This window comes from Cyclopterus lumpus, chromosome 21 (assembly GCF_009769545.1).
Source record: "Cyclopterus lumpus isolate fCycLum1 chromosome 21, fCycLum1.pri, whole genome shotgun sequence".
Classification (NCBI taxonomy): domain Eukaryota; kingdom Metazoa; phylum Chordata; class Actinopteri; order Perciformes; family Cyclopteridae; genus Cyclopterus; species Cyclopterus lumpus.
The window spans coordinates 17,234,741-17,260,340 of NC_046986.1; the positions used below are offsets into that span (position 1 = coordinate 17,234,741).

At 40.5% G+C, this 25,600-nt stretch overlaps 1 protein-coding gene across 1 annotated transcript in view; it reads left to right on the plus strand.

Moving 5' to 3' along the window:
* The window catches only part of pth2ra (parathyroid hormone 2 receptor a), a 40,588-nt gene that overhangs the window by 11,568 nt on the left and 3,420 nt on the right, over positions 1-25,600 (plus strand). Inside the window, exons 6-11 of the mRNA XM_034561879.1 lie at positions 5,076-5,259; positions 7,175-7,328; positions 10,424-10,484; positions 14,573-14,639; positions 17,568-17,662; positions 21,822-21,960. Coding sequence (XP_034417770.1) covers positions 5,076-5,259; positions 7,175-7,328; positions 10,424-10,484; positions 14,573-14,639; positions 17,568-17,662; positions 21,822-21,960 — 700 coding nt within the window. The remainder of the gene's footprint in view (positions 1-5,075; positions 5,260-7,174; positions 7,329-10,423; positions 10,485-14,572; positions 14,640-17,567; positions 17,663-21,821; positions 21,961-25,600) is intronic.

The following is a 25,600-nucleotide window of genomic DNA, read 5'->3' on the forward strand; positions in this document are numbered from 1 at the left end:
TCCTCCTGAGAGAGAAGTGAACGGAAAACCGTTTCTCTGTGGCACCACAAACAGCCTTGTTGGTAAAAATATTTTTTTATTGGCCTTAATCTAGTAACTTAACTGGCAAGGCTCTCCGGGTTTATTAAGACATTTTACAGTTTGTGTAAACATCCCATCAGCACTTCAAAAACCTTTTGGAAATCTCTTTCCCCTTGAAACTGTACAGCCCCCTCAGCTGAAGGGTCCCTGTATTTAGAGCCTGGCACGGAACGACGGGAGAAAGGAAAAACAAAAAAACCTTAAACACAGGTGTCTGATGTAAAAATATGAAATACAATCAATATTACCACAAGTGTACCGAGCTTAATGGGTCCTTACGAGCAACTCCTGTGTCTCTCCAGCTTGTGTTGGTTACAGAGAAGGGCGGTCGAGTGTACAACAAACTGATGTCCAGCTGAAGAGAGACTAATGAGTGTGGTTTAAGATCACAATTTTCAGGCAATATCAACCTTTGGGGCCACACTCATTTGCTCACTTCTTTTTTTTTTTTTTAAAAAGCACCTCTCCCACCTTCCACACATAAAGGTAATCCATCATAGTGAACACTGCGTCTCCGTTAATGACTTGTTGGCACTTGTTGTAAAAATAAACCGTCTATTGTTTTGAATCCCAGCATTTTCACAGCAAGAGTAAGCTGCAGGATTTCATAAGGAGGGAGGAAATAGAAAGGAACGTTTTTTCAACAGCATCTTAAAGTCCTGAAGCTGCATGATTAAAAAGAAAAACTTCAAAAAGGAGCATATTTTCTAGATCGACAAACACGGTTCCTAAATCTGCTATTTGACATCATAGAGCAGCTTTCTTCTGCTCTCTGCTATTCTCTTTAAATATACTGTCACAATAGTGTGCATTACCAAATATGACTCTTCATTTAGCTACCCATAGCAAAGCGCAGTCAACCGTGAGCTTATTACAGTGCTTAGCAACTAAGGGATGTCCAGTGTACCTAATGCAGAATACTGAGATTGTGGGACTGTTTCCATGGTATGGACATTAATTATTTACACTAAATTTATATAGCAGCATATTTATCTCCTCTCTTATTTATCCCACCCGCTCTACACAGACCCAGCGCCTCGTCACTGGGGGCCTCTGGAACTGCCAGTCAGCTAACCGCAAGGCGGACTTCATCTCTGGCTTCGCTATCAAGCAATCGCTGGACTTCCTGGCTCTCACTGAGACCTGGATTACACCAGACAACACATCAACCCCTGCTGCTCTCTCCTCGGCCTTCTCCTTCAGCCACACACCCAGACCCTCTGGTCGGGGTGGTGGCACAGGTCTACTCATCTCACCCAAATGGAGTTTTGCTCTCTACCCGCTTCCATTTACCCCACTGTCTTTTGAGTTTCATGCAGTGACGGTTACTCATCCGGTTCATCTAACCATTGTCGTTCTCTACCGTCCTCCTGGTTCCTTTGGAGACTTCTTCGAAGAACTAGACGTCCTCCTTTCAAACTTCCCAGAAAATGGACCCCCGCTCATCCTTCTGGGTGACTTTAACATCCAGACTGAGAAATCATGTGACCTGCTACTCTTACTGTCTTCCTTTGCTCTCTCTCTCAGTCCTTCCCCTCCTACTCACAAAGCTGGCAACCACCTTGACTATATTTTCACCAGAAACTGCTCTACATCTAACCTTACTGTAACTCCACTTCATGTCTCTGACCACTTCTTCATCTCTTACTCTCTCCCACTCTTTGGAACTGACAACCCTCCCACAACGGACTCTGCACCTGTCCGTCGCAACATCCGCACCCTCTCACCCTCCTCTCTGGCCTCCTCTGTTCTGTCAGCCCTCCCCTCAACCGATTCCTTCGCACTTATGCAGCCTAACTTCGCCACTGACACTCTTCTCTCTACGCTGTCGTCCTCTCTTGATTCTCTCTGTCCTCTTACGACTCGAAAGGTCCGCAAGTCCTCTCCGGCTCCGTGGCTGTCCGAACCGGTGCGCGCCGAGAGAGCCACAATGCGAGCAGCGGAAAGGAAATGGCGAAAATCTAAACACGCCAGTGACCTGCTTGCCTATCAATCTCTTCTCTCCTCCTTCTCTGCGTCCATCTCTGCAGCCAAAAGTTTGTTCTATCAATCCAGAATCGAATCCTCTTTATCTAACCCTAAAAAGCTCTTCTCAATTTTTTCCAACCTCCTTGACCCCCCTGTTCCCCCCCCTCCCTCCACCCTTCTATCAAGCCACTTTGTTGACTACTTTACAAAAAAGATAGACGACATACGCTCTTCATTTACTAATCCATCTTCCTCAACTACACCTCCAGTAACTTCACCTTCTTCCCCCTTGTTTTCCTCTTTTATCCCCCTGTCTCCCAATCAAGTTCTTACCTTGGTAACCTCTGCCCGCCCAACCACCTGCCCCCTTGACCCCATCCCTTCTCACCTTCTCCAGTCCATTGCTCCGGACCTTCTTCCCTTTCTCACCCATCTCATTAACACCTCCCTCTCAACTGGCTGCTTCCCTAATTCTCTGAAGGAGGCAAGAGTCAACCCTCTCCTGAAGAAACCCACTCTCGACCCATCTGAAGTCAACAACTACAGACCTGTCTCTCTCCTTCCCTTCCTCTCCAAAACTCTAGAGCGAGCTATCTTTAACCAAGTCTCCTCCTTTCTTCACTGTAACAACCTTCTAGACCCCCACCAGTCTGGATTCAAGACAGGCCACTCAACAGAGACTGCCCTCCTTGCTGTCTCTGAGCAGCTTCACACTGCTAGAGCAGCCTCTCTCTCCTCTGTCCTCATCCTTCTAGACCTTTCCGCTGCCTTTGACACAGTGAACCACCAGATCCTCTTGTCCTCCCTCCAGGACCTGGGTATCTCAGGCACCGCGCTCTCACTCTTCTCATCCTATCTCACCGACCGCTCTTACCGGGTAACCTGGAGAGGATCTGTGTCTGAGCCTTGTCCTCTGACTACCGGGGTCCCTCAGGGTTCAGTCCTTGGTCCTCTTCTCTTCTCTCTGTACACCAACTCTCTTGGCTCTGTCATTCGCTCGCATGGCTTCACCTACCACAGCTATGCTGACGACACCCAACTGATCCTCTCGTTTCCCCAATCTGAAGCACGGGTAGCAGCACGAATCTCTGCCTGTCTGACCGACATCTCTCAGTGGATGTCCGCACACCACCTGAAAATTAACCCGGACAAGACTGAACTTCTCCTCCTTCCAGGAAAAGGCTCTCCCACCCACGACCTAACTATTAACTTCAACAACTCAGTGCTGGTTCCGACTCCGACTGCCAGGAACCTCGGAGTGACGCTCGACAGTCAACTATCCCTGACTGCCAACATTGCCGCAATAACACGCTCCTGTAGGTACATGCTGTACAACATCAGGAGAATCCGACCCCTTCTCACTCAGAAGGCGGCACAGGTTCTGGTCCAGGCTCTGGTCATCTCACGGCTGGACTATTGCAACTCCCTCTTGGCAGGTCTACCTGCTAATGCCATTCGACCTCTACAGCTCATCCAGAATGCAGCTGCTCGACTGGTCTTCAACCGACCGAAATTTACCCACACTACTCCGCTCCTCCGCGACCTTCACTGGTTACCGGTGGCCGCCCGCATCCGCTTCAAAACATTGGTACTTGCGTACCGTGCTGCGAACAGATCGGGTCCGGTCTACATCCAGGACATGGTCAAACCGTACACCCCAGCCCGTTCACTTCGCTCGGCTTCTGCCAATCTGCTTGTAGCTCCTTCACTTCGAGCTAAATCACGACTGTTTGCTGTGCTGGCTCCTCATTGGTGGAACGAGCTCCCCATTGAGATCAGGACAGCAGAAAGTCTCTACATCTTCCGGCGCAAACTAAAAACACATCTCTTTCGACTATACCTTGAATAGGTAGCACTTAAATGCCGTAGTAGCACTTAAATGTCCCTTACTGATAGCACTTCAGTAGCACTTAAATGGCACTTACGGATAGTACTTTGTAGTTTATTGAAGAAATTGTACTTGCTTGATTCTTGTTGTTCTGAGTTTGGAGTTTAATGCACTTATTGTAAGTCGCTTTGGATAAAAGCGTCAGCTAAATGACATGTAATGTAATGTAATGTAAATGCACATTAAGAAAGGTTCAGGCATACATTTACAACTCTTAACCCAAATATAGCTCCCTACAATAATTAACCTATTCATTTAAGGATCAAACAATATGGCTGTGAAGATGGCGACGTCATCATTAATGAAAACAAGGTTGTGAGTATGTATTTTTTCACAGTAATTCTAAGCAGCAACAACAAAAACTCTAGTGCTGATTCAAAAGTAAATATAATGTATATTTGTATGGTTCGTATAGAGTAACCTCAGCTGAAGTGCAACCTCCACTACAACCTTCTATTTCTGATACTTCTGCATCCATTGAAAACAAGAAATGACATCAGAAGGAGAGAGATGTGCTGGCTTCTGCAGGGACAACAATGTGGCTCCCGGACCTTTAGGAGTACAATGATGTGGGTTACAAAGTCCCTGACAGTTTAAGAGTCAGTGAAAGTAATGCGAGTGCAGAAATGTAACCCAAGAAACTACTGGAGTTTGAGGCTCTGAGAGATTTAAACTACCCCCTCTGTGTTTGATGAGCTGATGAATATTGCAGCTCAGGGTTGTTCTGCATTTCCAGCTCACAGTGGAAAGACATTGAGGTATTTTACCAGAGTGGTCAGCTGTATTTCCATGCCAACTTAATAGGCCTTGTTCTCAATCAACCTCCACATTGTAGTGGAGAAAATCAGAGAAAAAGGGGCAATTTGATTAAAGCCTTAAGCTGGGATGTTTCAATCAGCGCTGGCTTCTTCAAACAGCCTCCAATATAATGCTTTTATATTTTACTTCCATATCTACTTAGCAATACTTGTAGCCTTGGACTTTCACCTCAATTAAGTCGTATTTGTCCTCTAACACCACACGCATCAACGACAGGTCCACCAGAGCTGATATAAATGTGATAAAAGTCTGAGTGTTTTGGATTGTATAATCCTAATCATGAATTCATACCAGTGAATGTTGTGTGTTTTCACGGCAGGCGTCTTCACTGCACCAGGAACTACATCCACATGCACCTGTTTGTGTCCTTCATGCTACGGGCATTTAGCATCTTTATGAAGGACAAAGTCGTCCATGCCAGTGCTGGATGGCAGGACTTCGATTCCGCCCTGTTGGACAACTTAAATACAGTTAGCATGGCACCACTGGACAATTCCCAGTATGTAAGTACCAGCTCTACTGGTTTGAATCTGTTTTCTCAGTGTCAACAACTATTCCTTTGGCCGTTAGACCCGAGTAAATCAGGCTCTGAGTCACGCTGTCTCTCCGCCGAGGCAAATGTCACAGCAAAGCATGCCACCACTGAGCTGCTCCGAGCAGCTTCATGCTCAAAGCAGCGACCCCGCCGTGAGCCTTGCAATTTGGGGAATGAAGCCATCGAGTCTTGCGTGTCGGCTCCGCGAGTGGACACAAAGGGATACACAAGGAGAGAAGGAAGCCGGAGAAAGGGCAGACACCGGGTGGCGTGGTTCAGTTTATTGCGTATAGACAAAGGGTTACTGAAAACCTCATATTTAAAACCAGCTCATAAAGGGAAGGCAGGGAGGAAAAAGATGAAGACTACAGGGCAATATAACCAATACATTAAAATCTCACTCCAGCCAGGTAGCCAGGTAAATTAGCAATACTGGTAAATTGATCAATTATTTTATTGCTCTGACTAGAGCATCTTGCTTTGGAACATTTTAGAATTATTGACGGTGGCTGGAAGCCCCTAAAATGAGTTATCAACACGTGAGAAAAAACAGAATAGCTGTGTCGTATTGCACATGGTTTGTTATGGTCGTTTATCCTCTCGATGCTTCATGATGCTAAAATCCTGTTATTTTGTGAATATGTTTTTGTGAGTATATTTTTTTCTTCTTATTAAGAGCAAGACAAATTGCTGAAGTCCGATTGTATGGAAATCAATGAGAAAATGACCCTATACTTCCCACTTGATTTATTCCCTCAGTAAACAGCGTTTATGGTCTGAATCTCTAGTTTCAAGTCTTTTTAAATATGGCATGATGGTCATTTAGCAAAATATTGTCTCATTTAGGAAAATAGAACATAAATCTGAGTTATAAATCGGGCTTACTGTGAATGACAGGTTGCGACTCTATCCGAGCTGGATACGGTGTCCATATATGATCACTTCTGTTCATTGGTTGCAAAAAAGCCAAGATGGCACCGGCCTTAATCCAAGATGGCGACTGGCCTTAATCTAAAATGGCGACTGGCAAAATGTCGAACTCGAGGCTTCGTAACGGCAGTCCACAAACTAATGGGTGACGTGCCGATTACTACGTACACTTCTTATAGGTCTAAATCAAGTTGCTTATTAAAAAGAAACAGCCCTATGGATGTCTTTTTTCTAAATCCCTATGAATTCACCTCCAAACGTTTACATTTTCATTGTCTAAAATGTTGTTCTTGGTTAGATTTAATCAAACTAATTTAGTCAGTGACTCAGCTCCAGTCAAGATTATGACTGAGAAAGGGACTAGCCCTCCAATTCAGAATCAGGAGGGATCTGAATGTTGCGCTTAAATCACAAGTATTTATTTAATCATGTTCAGAGATAAATCTAATCATCTCAAATTGGCATCAAAGGTCAGGAATGTTTTTTTGGTTGTTGCTGATTTGAGTCAGATAATTGTGTCAGGTCTCCAATAACTTTGAAAATCTCAAAGAGTGAGAGCAATTATTTTGCTTACTCCATGTCCACATTATCCCTTAATTACTTTAACGTTAGGTTAAATAATACAAAGTGAGGTATACAATGTGACTACATTACAGCTTTGCTCATTAATACATTGCATGCACAATAATAACCAGTCTTTGGTCTTTTAAGGGGTATTCATTTATTACCACGATTGTGCAGCCATATAGTGCTCAAAATGTTTGCTCGCAAAATGTGTGGGCCAAAAGTGGGTGTTAATTGATAAACTTTGTACTTTTCCTCATCTTTGTGCAAATGTATACAGCAAGGTGCTAAAAGCATCTCCTCCACTATAGCCTGTAGTGTCGAGTAGTCTGTACTGTGGACACAATAATGTGTCAGGTGATGAAAGTGCAAATGTATTTTTTCATCAGATTGGCTGCAAGGTGACAGTGCTGCTCTTCATCTATTTTCTGGCCACCAACTACTACTGGATCCTGGTGGAAGGCCTCTACCTCCACAGTCTCATCTTCATGGCCTTCCGATCAGACTCCAATTACCTCTGGGGCTTCACCCTCATCGGATGGGGTAAGTAAAAAAAAAAGAAGAAAAAAAAAGAATAATTCTCATAACGACATGGTGCAGCGCGACTAAATCATTTGTTTTAAACAATTCTTCACCAACTTCAGCAAAAATGTAGCCGATGCTGATCGGCTACATTTAGTTAATACAGAGGCTAAACTATATCAGCAATATAGTTAAATGTACAGACAATATGATGCATTAACATACTCTATGCATAATCCTCTTTGCAACAAACCACATACACGGCAGTCAGTGTTGTAAACGGCGTTCTTGTCCCCACACATGATTCCCCGGTCGTCATTAATATTGTCTGCTCATGTTTGGTGCATATTTTGGAGAAGGCCGTCTCTACAAAGTGCTAAACTTTCATTTGGGGATGAAAGTACTTACCTGGGGATCAGAAACAACAGAGCTGCTGGTACTATTTCAATACAAGTGGATGAAATTCATGAAGTGATGGGAAATAAAGTGACGACAGATCCTTTGACTCATCCGTCTCTGACTTGTCAGAATCTAAATGCCTGCCCATATTTATCCCATATATATCCCAACAGTGACCGTATTGATGGGTGTACTGTGCTGTAATTAGACGTGAGAAAACCCACCGGGCTTTGTATGACAGAAGCACAGAGAAGGACTAATGATTACGGGTTACATGAATGACACGCAGTCGAGTAGCTCAACAGTATTTACTTTTACTTTGGATATCTGCATTTCTCTCTAAATTGTCAAACGTTTAAACATGGAGTAGATATTATGTTCGTATTGTTTTGGGGTTATTGCCTCCTTTATTTCCGAGCTGTTCTGCCACGTCTACCGTTTCATAATTGGAAAACCGGTTGCTCATTTGAGGAGTATTGTCTGACAAAGGCAGCGTCCTGATAATTAGACTCAATGTGTGGCTAAAAAAAAAGTTGCAGTGCTTTCATATGGTCTGATATAACATCTATTCTTCTGAACATTTCATATTTTTTCTATGGAATAAATGCTTAAGGTCAGTGGGGTTGTTGCCTACAGAGGGAACAAAGAGTGAAGTCAGAGTGATTCTGTGGCTGCAATAGGTGATTTGTTTATTCACTGTCTTCATCAACAATTTATCAAAAAAAACTTTTAAAACCTAAGCCAACAGATCACTGCATATCAAATGCATTTCTTTACTTATAAAACAGAAATATATTTGTTCTGAAACTATTGGTGCAAGTGCATGACAACCAACAGAATGGAGACCCTGCTATTAAAACGTTGCTCCATAGCGCTAATAGTGACACAGAAATCTACAAAGTATCTTAACCCTGCTTTGTGTCATCTTCTTTTCAAAATTATAAAAGTCTGGGATGGGATTTTACTCGACAGGTATGAAAACAGCTCTATCTAATTATACATCCGCCCTTTAATTTTCTCCCTGAAGATCTAAGAACCCACTTTTTTTTGTCCGATAGTGTGAATTAATCTGGTGATGGGAGGTGAATCATCTCCTAGCTGGTGAAAAAAACAGTGAAGAGGAGACATGTCTGACATATTTCATGTGAAATTGACGCCTACACTAAACACGCCCTAACCGCTGAAAATATGAATGAAGCTACTCTGACATATTTACTTTTAGATCTTATGGATGACTAGCCTGCAAATCCTCTGACTAGCCTGCAAAATATAGATTAAAATGCTCTTATTACCGTCAGTAGCAGTCATCAAGGTGAAATTGTAATATAAGTCTCTGCTGTTTCAGAGATCAACGTAAGATTATGGTGACATCGCTGCACGTTCCTCTCGCACAAAAGGCTCTCTTGGTCTCTGCTACCCTCCCTCTCTTCTTTATTTCCACTTTAACAATAAACAAGATGCAGCATTTAATTAAAACGTGTCCGTCTGGTGGAATAATCTATCGCTTGAAAGGGAGATGAGGAAATGTCTCATCCAGTTTAAGTTCCACTGATTAACCATGGGGATCCAAGCTGCCATATTTAGATAGAGCGGTATTTCCTCTGAGAGGCCGGTTTTGCAATCCCAATCCTATGCAATCACTTCTGTTTAAAAGGCATATCCAGGAGCCACACAGGTAGTTACATGCATTATCACATTCCCTGGTCGTTGACCGGAATTCTAATGTAAGATTAACAACTCCACAAGCCACTATAAAACAGTAAACACTGTTGATTCAGCTCGTTGGTTGGTCTTGCAGTGGAATGTGTGCATTTTTACTATTGATGCTCTTTGTTTCTTTAATTTCTGAAATGTAAATATGAAGTCTGTCTTCATAGTTGTTCAGATGCAGCATTTCTTCACGGTGCCTTTTTCCCTCCAAAAGATTGTTTTCATCAATACCCATTGAGTGGTTTGGCTTTTTAATAAGTGACAAATACATTTACTTGAATTGATAATTGATCCAGAAGGGTTAATTGATTCTACATTGACAGATCAAAGCGATGCTGTTAATTTTTTTTTTAGAAATTAACAAATTGGTGGAATAAAAGTGAACTGAAAGTAAAATGAATTGCAACTCAACTAACTTTAAGAAACTATAGGATCTAATGGAGCTTCTGGACTTCATAAGGGCTTCTAAAAGTTTAGACATGGCTTTGTATGGTGTTTGTACAGAATAAGTTGAAATACTGCTAGCACAGCAGATTTGTTTTTGCAAAGTACGTCTCAAAGTGGCCGCGTCACGTAGCTTATGTGTCATTTAACGGCAGAAGAACGTACCTGATCTATCAAGAGACAGCAGCTGGGATGAGATCTGCAACTGATGCTTTTCTCGAGCGTTGATGCACAACTTCAGCGATGACGCCTGTCAAAATGCTGTCAGTGAGTGAGGTTACCCTGGAAACTGTAATGGCACTCGCAGAGGGGAGGCCATGCCCCATCTCACAATGTCAGGGAAAGTGAAACAATATTTGTAATGCTGCAATCTTCCCCTCTACACACACTTAATACTCAAGAGTCAAGTTCTTTGACTTATTACATCATACCTCTCCTTCCTTGACGCCATGTATTATAAATTAAATGAGAATGTGAAATGTGACCATAACCATGAATCGGGTAAACAAAACATGCGGTCATGACGACAGCACCGTTTATTTGTTTTTTTTCCTTAATTCCAGGTGTTCCAGCTGTTTTTGTGGCAGTGTGGGCGATTTCCAGGGCAACGCTAGCGGATGCAAGGTGAGAGCGAGTCATACTCAATGCAGGTCTTTTTATACACCAAAAATAAATAAAAAACGCCAATATTTAACAAGTCTGAAGAATGAGCTCAATAAAAACATGAAACGAGACACAAAGAATTTCAGGACGATATAATTATCGCATAATTGTGGTGACATTTTAACCACCAGTGAAATCTAATTAAATATGCATGATTTAAGTTGCAATAGGAGGGCTTTTTTAGCCACTCTTTATGGCCAAAAAACTGGATATGTTCAGAAAACTGGATATGAAGAAGAATATGAACATTGGACGTTACATGATTGTTAAATATCTCATGGATATTAATATGCTGCTATAATAACCTTCACTCCTCTGGGAAGGCTTTCCACGTGACCTTGGAACCTGACTGCACGGATTCGCTTATTCCCAAAGTGTGGTTTTCTGGCAATACATTTCTGTATTTCCGACAATATTTTAAAAGGCTAGTCACCATTCACACTGCATTTTCTGCAGAAAATTTATTTTCTATTTATTATAATTGTTGTTAGCTAGCTCTATTGTTATACAATTATTAGTTAACTGTTCGTGATAACTGTTTTAGAATATATGATATTGATATATATTGTGGAATGACTGTGGGTCAGTGTGTCCGTCTTTCAATCAGGGGGTTGGCAGTTCAATCCCCGCCCTATTCGATGTGTCCTTGAGCAAGACACTTAACCCTGCGTTGCTCCTCATAGCTGTGTCTACGGTGTATAATGTAACATGTAAACTGTCTTTGAGTATCTTAAAAAGCGCTATATGAATTAAATGTATTATTATTATTATTATTATTATTATTATTATTATATACTTAATGAAAAATAATTCAAACGTTTTCTGAATCAATTCTTTTGATTTTACAGGCAATGATTTTACAGGTAAACATTGCCAGAAAAATGTAATGTTCAGACAAAGGGTGTGATATGTCAATAATAAAATAATTATTCATGCATAGCAAGTTTCACATGCCTGTAAAAGGACTTTTCCATAACGGTCACCACACTAACAAGTCATTGTATGCTGTAGCATTAAGAGTTCCCTATCTTGAAGTGGGGGGCCTTCACCAAACCATGCAAACAGGCCAAATTCAATTAAGTTTATTTTGTATAGCCCAAAATCACAAATTATAAATTTGCCTCAGAGGGCTTTACAATCTGTACACATACGACATCCCTGTCCCAGGACCGCACATCGGATCAGGAAAAACTCCCCCCCAAAAATGGCGCATCAGCAGGGCCATGTCAGGAGGCAGGGCTATGGAGGCAGAAGGCCGGCCCACCAGGCATGATGCATTACGAAATAGGCTGGACCAATGAGGTCAGGCCTTTGAGGCAGGATGCACAGAGAAGGAGGCAGGGCCATTGTGACGGACGCCAGGTCTAGGCCAGAGGCTGGTTGCAGGAAGCAGGGGCAAGGAGTCAGGACCAGCTTCAGACACAGCCAGGTCCAATGTACCCTATGAGACGTGAAGTCACAAAGAAGTAGAGTAATGTGCAATGAAGAGATGTACATTCATCCATTCTGGTTTGATAGAGATAGATATAATTGAGTATCATCTGGATAGCAATGAAAGTTTATGGAGTGTTTCCTGATAATGTTGCCCAAAGGAAGCATATATAAGGTAAATACAATTGGTCCACGCACAGAACCTTGCGGAACTCCGTGATTAACGTTGGTGGTAATCGAGGCTTCATTGTTTACAAATACAAATTGACATTGATCTGATAAATAGGATTTACACCAACTTAGTGCGGTACCTGAAATGCCAATCGACTGATCTAGTCTCTGTAATAGGATGTCATGATCAATGGTGTTGAACGCGGCACTAAGGTCTAACAAAACAAGTACAGAGCTGAGTACTTTATCTGATGAAATTAGGAGGTCACAAATACACACACAATGATGTGTGTGTGTGTGTATAGGGACATCATTTTGTATAAAGTGTAATTCTGAAACCCGCAATGATGTGTAGTCCAGGAGTTTGACAGGGCAATCTAATATGGTTTAATTTGTTCTGCATTTGTAATATTGTAAAGGGCCATCGCCATTATTTATTTGCTGTGAAATCATCAGAGGCTGAGACCGCTGAGTTCACTGCTGATTTAAATAAGTGCTGATGTGACCATATAACCTGCTAAATATGAGCCCCCTCTAAGTAGCTGCCAATAGCATTGATTATTAAGTTCACTCCTGTTCAAAGATTGAGAAGAAGCCTTTCAAGCTGATTCTAGAGTTGCAAAGGGCAGCTAAGTTGCTGAGAACTGTTTTGAGTTGGACAGGCGGCTTTGGGCTGAGTCGCAATATGTTGAAAGGCTGAGTAAGAATTATTGCTTCCTGTTAAAAATATGCTTATTCTTGAATTTTGGGAAGCTTTATGGACCACAAGCGTAGCTGTCAATGCACAACAAAAAAATGCGACAAACAATGTTTCTTTCTCTTAAACTTTAAAGTCGTTGGCCTTCAGCAAAATATCTACACTTAAATATTATTATTTTTTCAATTAGCTGAGTGGTTCCCGGATCTTTGACATCCCTAAGCTTGTTTTAGAGTTTAGGTGACTTGGTTTAACTTTATCTCTTTATCTCAGTCCCCAAAGGGAGTAAGACAAACAAAGAGCAACAGTGGAAACAACACTTCACATATCACACTCTTGACAGCCTCAGGGAACATACTGTACTTGTTTTGAACAACTTGGATTTAAAGCAAAGTTGTCCATATAACCTTCAAGATAGCATTATCTTCAAAGAGAGGAGATGCTGGATGAAAATCATCCCTAACGATATTCACAGCCTTTTGGGGAAGCATAACTTTTTATAAATTGAAGGAGACAACAAAGGCGACATCCACTTTATATTCTCTAATATTGCAGACTACCACTCACCACGTTTAGGAAGCCTCTGTGTGTGTGTGTGCGTGTGTGTGTGTAATGCATAGCAACTCTACATTCATGCAATTTTCCCCGCATGACATTGGGGTTGTGTTTCTAGAAATGTTTGTGCAACATGCAAAGTACACGCCCGCTCAACATCTGCATTATCGTGTTTGCATTATACCCGGAAACAGTCGATTTGTGGGAAGCTATATGTTTGCGTTCATGATGGACGATTTCCTGGTGACAGTTCACATGTGAAGACAGTGCCAGGCCCAACTCCTTCACACTTTTCAGTATAACATTTAACTATCTCGCTCTCCGTCGCTCGCTACATATTTAGTATGTTTTTATCATAGTCAGGGAAGTACATGGTAACGCAGTCTACATTTTGATTTAATAATACCTATCGGACAAAAGGAAAGCATCAAACCTCTTAGCGTTCCTGTAAAATTGACGAAAAACACCTATCCAGACGTACCCAAAGTAAATTGAAAGCTGTAGGAGAACCATTTGGAGTAAATGCATGGTTTTGGTCTCTTTTGAAAGGTAACGCACTGAAGTTTTCCCCAACAGTCAGAATCACTTTAAGTGCTGCTGACATTGAGTAATATAAGTTGGCACAGCCATAAGTAGAAGATTTTCTATTTCCGCCTAAATATTTTTGTGAAATAGATGCCTGTAGATGATTATAGCTGGGACTTATGGTCTGGAAAACACAATGGGAGCATAGCATAAAGCCTTACCTAGTCCAAGTAAAAAGTAGATTATAATTTTACAGAAAATGAAGATTTTACACGGGCCACTGGAACGTTAAGAAACTTGGACAATGAGCTGCAAAACATACAATATATTAGATTTATCTTTTCCCCTTTGTACTTCTTGCTTAATAGACAAGATGACCCCTCCTGCTGTTTATTGTCAGACATCTATAATTCCTCTTTATTTCGGCCACAAAATCTTCTCTGTTCTCACTCTTCCTCGGATTCTTTTGACAAACCAAAAAGGTTGGGACAAAACTCCTTACTTCAAAATTGTATATCTAACCTCCATTGTTCTCCTTCCAACTGACTTTAATCATATGTGCTGCTACATTTGTACTCTCTTCACGTGTCTTCTGAATAAAATCAACTGCATTCCTCTTTTTCCAGCTATTCTAACATCATCCTCTCCTCTGGATTTGTGCTAATTACAGGTGTTGGGAGTTAAGTGCCGGTAACATTAAGTGGATCTACCAGGTTCCCATTCTGACAGCCATCGGGGTAAGAGAGTCGAATACAGTGAAATACAGTTTTCTGTTTCTATCGCCATGTGCGATTGTAGCTTGAGAAGTTGCCAGGAAAACTACGGAGGCTGAAGTTAGATTTAACTCTTTTGAACGGGGACATTGCAGCAGATACACACACGCATCATCTATGAAATCATTAGGTGAAAAGCCGAGTTAAGGATAAAGGTGCCATGCTCTGATAGTAATATCCACAATATGACTTAATGTATGATTATTATAAGTAGCTTATTATCTTGTCTCTCTCCTTTTCAGATTCTGAGCAGGCAGCTTTCATGTTTTTTTTTGTTGAGTGTCCAACAGATTGTTCAACGATTGTTATGTGTACAAACTGATTCCAGCTTGTTAACCTCATTGTTTGCACTCCACATATATACTGAAGCCTTCTGGAGGAGTGATGAAAACACTTAATGTTCTGCATGGACACTTAAAGTGGAGATTCAAGGCTTTCTTCAAATGTGGTAAAGGTAACTACATTAATAGCCACATAATGTGTCCATATACATACTTTAAAAACATTCTGTTTGTGATTTATTTTACAACTGATGCACAACACAGAATGAGTATAAAGGTCAACTAACAAGACTCACCTTAAGTTAAAGAAAAGCCGAACGTGTTGTATGTGTTAGTAAGAACCACTTACTAAATAATCAACACCTACAGGCTGCAGACCAGGGTGTGGCCAACGAAAGCAAACAACATACGACGAGACCGAAACTAATGTGCACGATAATGATCTCTGGGTTATTCTAAAAAGGGAGGAGCAACAGATTGACTAAGTGATTGACTAAAATATTCAACATGTAGAAAATGCTCCTTTTCTTAATCTTCCTCTAATTCAAATTCGAATGAGCTTTATGGCATGAAAGAACAGTATTTGTTGCAAATGAATAAGGATGAACAGTCTATCCTCTCTATTGTGCACGACTCCTCTACGGGCTTCTTTTAGCATCGGAGCCTGCCATGAAAGCACACATTAAGGAAGGAGAAGATAAAGGCAGATTGTTTGGTTAATGCATCGTCTCGCTGTGAGGACATCAGAATGAAAACACTGAAAAACGACTGGAAAGATCTCCTGCAGATTCTAACGAGACAGCGTTTCTTTATCAGGACGAATGCTGCTCGCTGTAACTGACTCTTGAGGCTCCAGAAAGAGTCAACCTGCAGAAATAAGACTGCATGCTCTGTTGTAGGTATTCAACAACCCTCATGCTCTAATGCAGTGAATCATTTCTAATTGGTCAACATACTTTGAGAACTCTTCACTAACAAGAAAGTTGTTATATTTGCATTCTTGCGAAATATTGGTGAGAAATGGGCTTCTAATAACTGACAGAGCTGTGATTCCTGAACTTATTAAACAACTCCGGATCTATGCATGGAAATATCAGTCAGTCAGTCCACCACTTTGGTCCTGAGTGAAATATCTCACTATTTTAAACTGCAGAGGGACTGTTTGTATACGGACATCCTTGGTCCCCAGAGGATGGATCCTTCTGACTCATGGGTTGGTTCAGCTATTCATGTCTCCCTCAGGTTGAACTGACATCACTGCGTTGGCACTTTGCTTGTAAACTTGTGTATGAGAATGAATATGCAAAGGATTTGCCCTTTTTAGTAGCTTTTGTCCAGAAATCATTCCAGCAGATCCTCTGGCACTAGTTACATTTTGCAATTTATAATGACCAAAAAGCCATTCAAATAAAAGGTTATCATCTACAAAACCTTGTTAACAGCTTTTCTGGAATGTGCTGTTATCAGCTGTTCCAACATTGAATTGAGACTTCGGACAAAAGCCCCCCCCCCCCCTGTGCAATACAGACGTATTTATTCATATAGGAAACTCTGTATAATTTAGTATGTGTTGGCAGGTCAGATATAGCTCTGTCTTTGTTAATCATAACATGTTGTGTCATTAAATCTATATTTCTAATTATTATTTTTTTTTCAAAAGTTTGAATTAAAACTTGCATTTGAATTTAATTTACTTGCATTTTAATTTAATTTTTTATTGTGAAGCCCGACCTAAACAGATTTCTGTATTTTCTTACTCTTTCTTTACTATTTTCTTACTCTTCTTACTCTTTATAAAACATTCTTTAAATATTAATAGTTATATAAAGTTTGATTGTGCTACATTATTTGGGTTACTTTTCTGTGGATAGCCTGTAAATAGAAATAAAGGGTAGCTGTTTGTGTATATGTGTATCAAAAAGTGTTTATTTTGCAGTGAAGTTTGCATCACAAGCTCTTCAAGGTAAGATGCTGTGTTTAGATCTCCATTTCAGCTTTCCACCACTCAAAAGAAACTTGCAAATTAAAATGGATTAATATTGCTGTAAATGACATGCGAAACACCTGTCACATAGTGTTATCTTTATAGATATTGGAACAGACATCTCATACCAAGGACACTGTTTGTTTTTAAGGTGTGGGTGGGTTCGCAGTCTAAATGCTATATATCTATATCTATATATATAGATATAGATATATCTATATATATATATATAATTTGTTGCATTTAAACGTTGTAATCAAGAATGTGTTTCAAGTCTGCCTGGTTTACAATCTGTTTAGTGGAGGATAATAAAACACAAAAAAACTGTCCATATTTCTAACAAGAAATGTTTGATAGGTTTGGTTTGTTGGCCAGAGTCAAATATGTGGAAATCTATAGATTTCAGCTTTAATAATAGGTTTTCTTTGATTTTCATAGAATTGAATTAAAAACATATTTTGTGAACATGAAATGAGTGATACGTATGCTCTTTGATTAATACGGAGGGTTAAAGTCATTAACAATGATTTATTTATCATTTATTTGTTTACATCAATTATAGTAACCGGAAATAAGAACACTGACTGCATAAATTAAGAGCCAGTCATCCCTGTTCTTCTGTTTCAGCTCAACTTCATCTTGTTCGTGAACATCGTACGAGTGTTGGCCACTAAAATACGAGAGACAAACGCCGGGCGGTACAACACCAGGAAACAGTACAGGTTCGTTCTCAACTGAACGCGTCTACGAAACCAGCACTCCACTTTTGTGTCCAGGGTTGGCGTAAATGTGTGTGCTGCAGAATTGTGTGCAAACGGTTGTGTTCAGTTAACACAATGTTAAGTGATTATGGTGATTTTCAGAAGGTGAGGTTTACATTTTTAAGACCAAGTGGATAAACCAGAATATGTTTTTTTGCTCAATGTAAACGTAATGTATGAGCTCAACCTGTATGAGTGTCAATGCATGTTATTATTCCGTCTGTATGTCAGTGACGCTCTACCATTTCCCCTCTCCTCAGCGCTGACCAGCAGACACACCCAGAGTTCATGTAGAGACCTGCATTTATTCTGACAGCTGTTTATGTTGCGGGGAGCAGGCCCATCTCACGTTCGAGCGTCACATTGGCTTATGCATATAATTTTTCTCGGGCTCACAAAATGTTTAGGGTGAAGCCTGGCGACACTGAAGCCCGTAACCATGGTAACTCACTCCTGCCTGTGTGCGCACGGTGTAAGAGAACAGAGGGAGAGACGCTGCCTGAGTTTACTCCAGCAGAAAGTCGCTAAAAGGGTCTGAAAAGTCACTAAGTTCACAGGGAAAGTGTGTGTGTGCTTGTAATATCCATTAGGCCCTCATTTAACTAAGTGAATCGGTGGACAGACCCCGACCCGGAGGGCCCATTCATGCCAATGAGTCTGTGTTTACCCACTGAAAGAAGTGGAAAGCAAGAGATTCAGCTAGTCGGCGTACACCAATAACTAATTAGCCAGTTTTGTATATTGGGGATGCCAGTAGTATTCAGTCTTAAAGGATATGTAGTTATTCTATATTGTTGTCACTGTAAACAAATCCGATGACTCAAGGGTAGGTCTGTCGGGGAACTACAGCCAATGAGAGCGCAAGACCCAAGTTGATGACCTGGGATTCCTCCTGGTGAAAGATGTTGTAGAGTCTAAACCACAATGACTTCAAGAGTCTAAGCGCAAGTTGTGTAGTGTGAACAAAAAAGGTGTAACGCACTCACACGCACGCACACACACGATTTTATTCCGCAGGAGTCAATGTGTCAGATGAAAACACTATAATTAACGTGTATTTTCTGAGAAGAGCATTGTATTGAATGCTGCCAGTGAGGTTGCTTTGGGTAGATAAGCAGACTGTCAGAAAAGATGAAAATGATTGTTTGCAGTAAACTTTCATAAAGTTAGAGCTGAGGGATAACAGCTGAAATTCTTTAAAAAACTATAAAGGCGAATAGAACTCAAAGAATTTCAATGCTGATGAAACTTACCCACTAACAATGTGATGGCTCCAGTACACTTTATTGCATTATTTTTTCACATGTTCAAATTAAATGTGGCCTTGTATGGAGCTAAATCCATGCCAATAGTTTTGTTCGTTTGAAAAAAAGATTTGAACCTGAAAATTCATTGAAAAATTCAACAATGTATTCGAAAAAAAAATAAGTGTATGAAAAGTTTTGTTGGTTTAAATATAATTTAGATTCAGTTCTGTTTTTTTTTCTCCATTTTTCAGTAGCATATTTTATATTTTCAACTTTTAATCTAAATTATCAAACTATTTGCATGGATTTAGCTCCATAGCCTTGCTGAAATCATGTTTTGATTGTAATTAACTTAACAGCACTCATTCTAATAGTAAATTATAATACGGGTAGATGAAATCAAGGATTCTGATTGGTTGAGAGTGAGTCACGGTGTGTACGTCATTCAGCCATAAAGTCTTGTACAACCTGTTTACATTTATCTGAGCGTTCCATATCAGTGTACACTCAAAATAACAGGTAGATTTTGCGCGGCTGTTAGTTTTGTTTCAAGCTTCAGTTACCAAACATGTTTTATGTGAACTTTGATATTTTGATGAGTGGTTAGCCGAAGAGGAACTTCAGGTGGACGTCATGTTACCAAGAAAGAAATTGAGACCTATGAAATGTTGCGCAACAAAAAAAAGCTCCCTTCAAAACTACTGGGCACCAAATCTCAATGAAAGACAGCATTGGAGTTATAATAATAATAATAATAAAAATATCCTCGCTGGAGAGCAAGAGTGGTCGGAAGCGATATCATCAGAGACGAAGGGGACATGAGAAACGTTTTCCATGGGTGCACAATTAATTGAGATATCCAAATCAACATGAACAAACCTTAATGTTTAAATTAAATATTATTGTATTGCAAGTGTCCCATTGTCATCGTTGTTATTTTATTGGAAACTTTTATAAAATGAGCAATGTGAATGAATGAATGAGATGGTGCGAGATCTAGCTAGGCTAACAAACGTGATGTTCCCAATGTCTGTTTCATAGCAACAGCCCCGCACACGGGGACTATTTTCTCTAGGCTACTGAAATGCGATATACGTTTGGTGGCTACAACTATTTTGTTACTATTTATTTACTTACTATTTATAATGTCGCTGGCAAACTTATTATAAAAGCAATAAGGTCCTCAAGGCAGTACTGTATCGTCAATAATGTCCTGTTCAAGGGTTTGCCTAACAACACCCTTGAACAGGACATTATTGTACAATACAGTCCTGCCTCTCGAACCTTATTGCTTGATTAAAATACACCTACATATGTGACAGTTTAGAAGGCCGATCCGTCCCCTGTCCCAAAGGTAAACATCCTGCCGGGAATTGCTGCAATCAGTTCTGTTCAGTGACTGGAAGCAACGTGGTGAGAGTGAGTTCATTCACCATGTTGCGTTCAGGTAATTTTCAGTTCATCATGCAGACATGGTTGTCATAATTGCTCCTGTAAAGAGGATGGTCAACCTCTTGCAGTGAATTGTCTTTGCCTGGAGTTTTCTTGGACTTGAAATTGTTCTCCAAATCATATCATTTATTTCCTGCTGCTAGATACAATCCAGATGTTCTCCATACATTTTTTTAAAAGTAAGAAATGAAGAACATTGCATTATTTTCTCAGGAGGCATGTCTGAGCTTTACCTGCCACTATTTAATTGCTGTGGCACACACACTATTGGTTTGAACGTGAGAGAAATGTACTGTATGCTTTTTGTAATGCTAATTTATTTCAGATATTGATTTAAAGGATACCTGCTTACATGTAACACACCTGTTATCTCCTCTAGTGTGTTAAAGGTCCCATGTTGTAGAAGGTGAGATTTCCATGGCTTTCTGTGTTTATAAAGCAGCTAGGTCTTTGTGCCTTCAAATGAGTCGTCACATAACCGTTGCGTCCTCTAGCATTATGTTGAATTTTCTAAAACTAGTCAAAGCATTGAAAACACCTCAACTGAAAATATATGTCTCCACCAGGAAATAGCCCCTGGAGAAAAAAGGTTAATTTCCGATAGCAGAAATATCTGTAATATGCTTTGGGGAAATAGCCCCTGGAGAAAAAAGGTTAATTTCCGATATCAGAAATACCAAATATCTGTAATATGCTTTGGGGAATAGAGACCGAAGGATAGTTTACAGGATGTATAATGCTGGTTTCTCACACTGACACTACACAACAAGCTGGAAAAAATTGGAAGTAAAGTAAATTCTCCTCAAATTAATATTCCCTGAGGAACAAGTTATTTTCTTGTAAATCACTGATCTTAGTATCTAGGATGTTAGAAGCCATTAACCGCAATAAAACTAATTTGCTACTAATTGATGTACTTGCAATAATGGCTTCCTTCATTCTAAGAAACGCATGTCACACCTTTTGTGCATTCACACATGCAGTATGAAGATGGCCAAGTTAATGCTTTTGGTAAATTCTGCCAGTGCACGTCTTCGACCAATCTCTTATCGAACTGCTAATTTTCAAACCACATTCACATTAAATCTACATTAGTGCCAGTATTATATGCCAAGTGTTGTTGGTGTATATGTTTACAGATTTGATAAAGAGTGCAGTGCAGTACATTGTCAAGAATTATTCATTTGGCTGTCAATTATGTATATTTGACCTTATTTGACTCTTCAATTAATTAAATATAATTCAGTAATATAACATACTGTTACGATGATCTAATGAATAATAAAGTCTTCCACCGGATACAAATGTAAAATAATTGGCTGATATTACATTATTTTATGTTATCAGCCAATGATATAATAATCCAAAGCAGCTGGGCTCTGTTTTGTATATATATTTACGTACTGTATGTGTCTCCATAGGAAACTGGCAAAGTCCACCCTTGTGTTAGTGCTGGTGTTTGGCATCCACTACATTATCTTTGTCGGGATGCCTCATACGTTTGAAGGATCAAGCTGGGAGGTCCGCATGTACTGTGAGCTGTTCTTCAATTCCTTTCAGGTACGCAGTTCTTTTCCGTTATTATAACACTGCAGTTGTTGAGATGTGATGTGGAAATTTGCCCTGAAACTTAATCACTATGCCCGTTTGACTCACTGCGAATGCAAAGTCAGCATAGCATAACTTTATTCAACAGCAACCACCATAACACACACACTCACACTCACACACATTCCTTCATTACCAACGGAGGACTATGAGGCTACTCCAACCATGTGAGGACTTCTGTTTTGGTCACTTTGAAAGAACACAGAATTTACTTTAAAAGTGTTTTCCCAAAATGTTACTGCATATACTGTACATTTTTTAATAGTTTAATAGAAATTTGCAGTGTTATGTTTATCAAATAGTGGACTGCCATATCCTGCAGTGGAACTGTCTGATCCTATTCGTTCACCCAATGAGTTTAGCACAAAAGACTTTCTTTGTGCTTTCAAAAATATTATTATTATTATATTATTTCTCTTTAATGTTAACAATAATTTATTGGCCAGTTCAAATGAAAATAAATAATGTTTTACCTCCAAACCAGCAGTTACTTGGCTGCATGCACGTCAAGTCTTTAATTATATAAAATCTATTCTTGAATATACAATTTAAAGATTGAAAATAAAAAAACACTTCGGGGGCTCATCATTAACGGTGGATGACTGTCAGTCAGTCAAGACTGAACTTCATTTTTCTGTTAAGTAGCTCGATAATGAGTCTGATTCCGTCATAATTCGGCTATGCCTACATTTAGATTAGCGGTTTCAAATTCTGTCTAAGTGTGACCTTTCCTCTATATTAAATATGTTAATATAATTACAATTAAATTGCAGTTTGTACCTAATACAAGGTTTCTTCTTGGCATTGGCCTACACTGTGGAGTGCATATGTCTGCGCTTCAGTAATGAGCTATTGTAATTCTGAAAGAAAGCTTCCATGGGGAAATTAAAATAGATGGAGCAAATCAATTTACACATTAGGACCTAAAAAAAAGTCACATGCTCTATAAATGATTTTATTTTAAATCAATTATAGAGGAAACATGTCTATCTTGCATGCAGAGGAAAGGTTCACTTTATAAAGTTATAAAGTTGATTTCTGCATTGCACTGAATATGTTTGACCCATGTAGGGAAAGGAAGTCCATGTAAACCATATAGAAACTGATCATACAAGTTAGCATATTATCTGTAGTAACATTTTTGTTAAAATTGCCCTTTTTGTATTTTTTTGAGCCATGAACTCTTGGTCATAGCACTTTGCTTCTCTAAACGATTGACACGTGTCCTTTACATCACTTGGTCGATGGCGGCTCTGTAATTGGTGAATACTAATAATGGTAAATCTTCCATCTTCTTTTGTAAAAACACATACAAAGTATATATGAAACAATTTGAATGGCCCTTGATTTACCGGCTGTTTGAACGTTAACATTCACGTAATCAACTGGAAACTTGATGTTAAAGATGCATTATAACAAACTTAAATACACATACCATACAGGAATAAAAAAAATTTGAAACGTAAAACAAAAGATGAGGAAAGGTGTCTTTGTGGCAAGATGGGATTGATTTATAATGTTACCTCCACAACACTTTTCCACATCAAACTGTTTGTCTCCTAAACATGTTCTTTCACATAAAAATAACTTGCATATGCACATTAATAGAGCGCTAACCTAACGCTAGCTAAATAAGTGTGTTTTAAAATAATTTAAAAAACATTTTAAGTGACATATCTGCAAATCTAATTTAATTGACATACAATCAAAACTCAAGTGGAATCAGACACTACTTTTATTTACAGAGAACTTGAATGCCCATGGTAGATCAGGATGAAGAATTTGACTTTTTACACCAGTTTCCTCAGTGCTCAAAGTGGGCTGGCACGACTACATTTTACTCTTTGGTGTACTGTGACTTCTTTTTTCTCACACCAATACTTCTCTCAAACTGCCAGTACTCTTTACTCAGGGCAAGTAAAGTTGTACATTTAGTTGAACATTTATTTAAAAAAAGACTATATGCATGTGACGGGCATAAATTGACACGTGTCACTTGACACGCGTATAGGAGAACGTATGAAATATGAGAAACAACTTTACGTAAGACGTCGTACAAGCACTTGCATATGTTTTCAAGTCAAGTGATTCCTTTGTCCGATTTAATGTTAGATAAGAGATAATTACTGTATGGATGTCTCTCATCAGCAAAGAAACATAGCAAGGCACTCACATGTACAAAAACACACATACTTGGACACACGGTCACATCTTCCCATAAACCACCATTTTTAAAAAGACACTATCTCTCCTGTAACTTCCTATCGTAGTGCGAAGCATGGACAAGAGGTGAAACGGGCCAAGAGAGAGAGAGATTTGATTTTTACAAAAACTTTATTTCTACATAGAACAATACGAACATACAGACACATTAACTAACTAAACCCAACAACAAAAACCCTCAACACCCTTTGTGTCCTTGAGAGGTGGTCCTGAGACCCCATTCAGTATGGAGTCGGGAGTTTCCTCTTCTTCCACCCTCCTGCAGCATCTCCTTCTCATCCTCCTCCTCCTCTTGCAGCCTCTCCGTCCTGTCCTTCTCCTCCTCCTGCAGCCTCTCCGTACCGTCCTTCTCCTCTTCCTGCAGCATCTCCCTCTCGTCCTCGTCCTCCGAGCAGGGAAGCCACCGTCGCCTCTGGGAGTCTCTGCAGGGCCTCCTCACACTCCCTTAGCACTCTCTCCACATTCTGCGCTATCTTGCTCAGTCTGTAGCCCTCCTGCTTTGTAAAGCTTTTACCTGCTTTACCGGCCATGTGGTGCCTAATGGACCTAGCGAGCTCCGCGACTCCTCGTCCCCTTTACCCGAAGCCCCTTCTTAGCCTGCGAGCTTTCCTCATCCTCCCTACTCTTCCTCTTCAGACGGTGAGCCTGACTCTTCTCCTCATCCACCTCCATGCCAACCTCACCGTCTGTCAACTCGACATCAGCCTCCTGCCCACGTTTCTCCTTCCCTGCCCCCTCATCTTCCACCTGCTGGACCACCTCTGCCCCTTCTTCCTCCACCTGCTGTACCCCACTTCCCCCCTCTGTGCTCCCCTCCTGCACCCCACATCCCCTCTCCGTGCTCCCCTCCTGCGCCCCACGTCCCCCCTCCGTGCTCCCCCCCTGCACCCCACATCCCCCCTCCGTGCTCCCCTCCTGCGGCCCACGCTCTCGTCTACCACGCTCCGAACCCTCAGCACTCCTTCCACTCAGAGAGAGAGAGAGAGAGATTGATTTGATTTTTACAAAACCTTTATTTTACATGAAAAAAACGAATATACGAACAAACACACACATTGTAAACACATTAACTAAATAGAACAACAAATAAATCTGAGAGGTGGTCCCTCTCCATCGCGTCCTCGTCCTGCAGCACCTCCGTCTCGTCCTCGTAGCAGGGAAACCACCGCCGACACGCCTCCCAGTTCAGGACCGGCCACCTCCGTCAGTACGGTCCTCTGGACGTCGGTCCTCTGGATGTCGGTCCTTGTATTTAAAATAAGCCTCAGACTCCTTAATTGCTTTACCGACAGTAACAGCGATCTTCCTCAACCTCCAGCCCTCCCGATCAGTAAAACTCTTCACGGCCTTATTGGCCATGTGGAGCCGG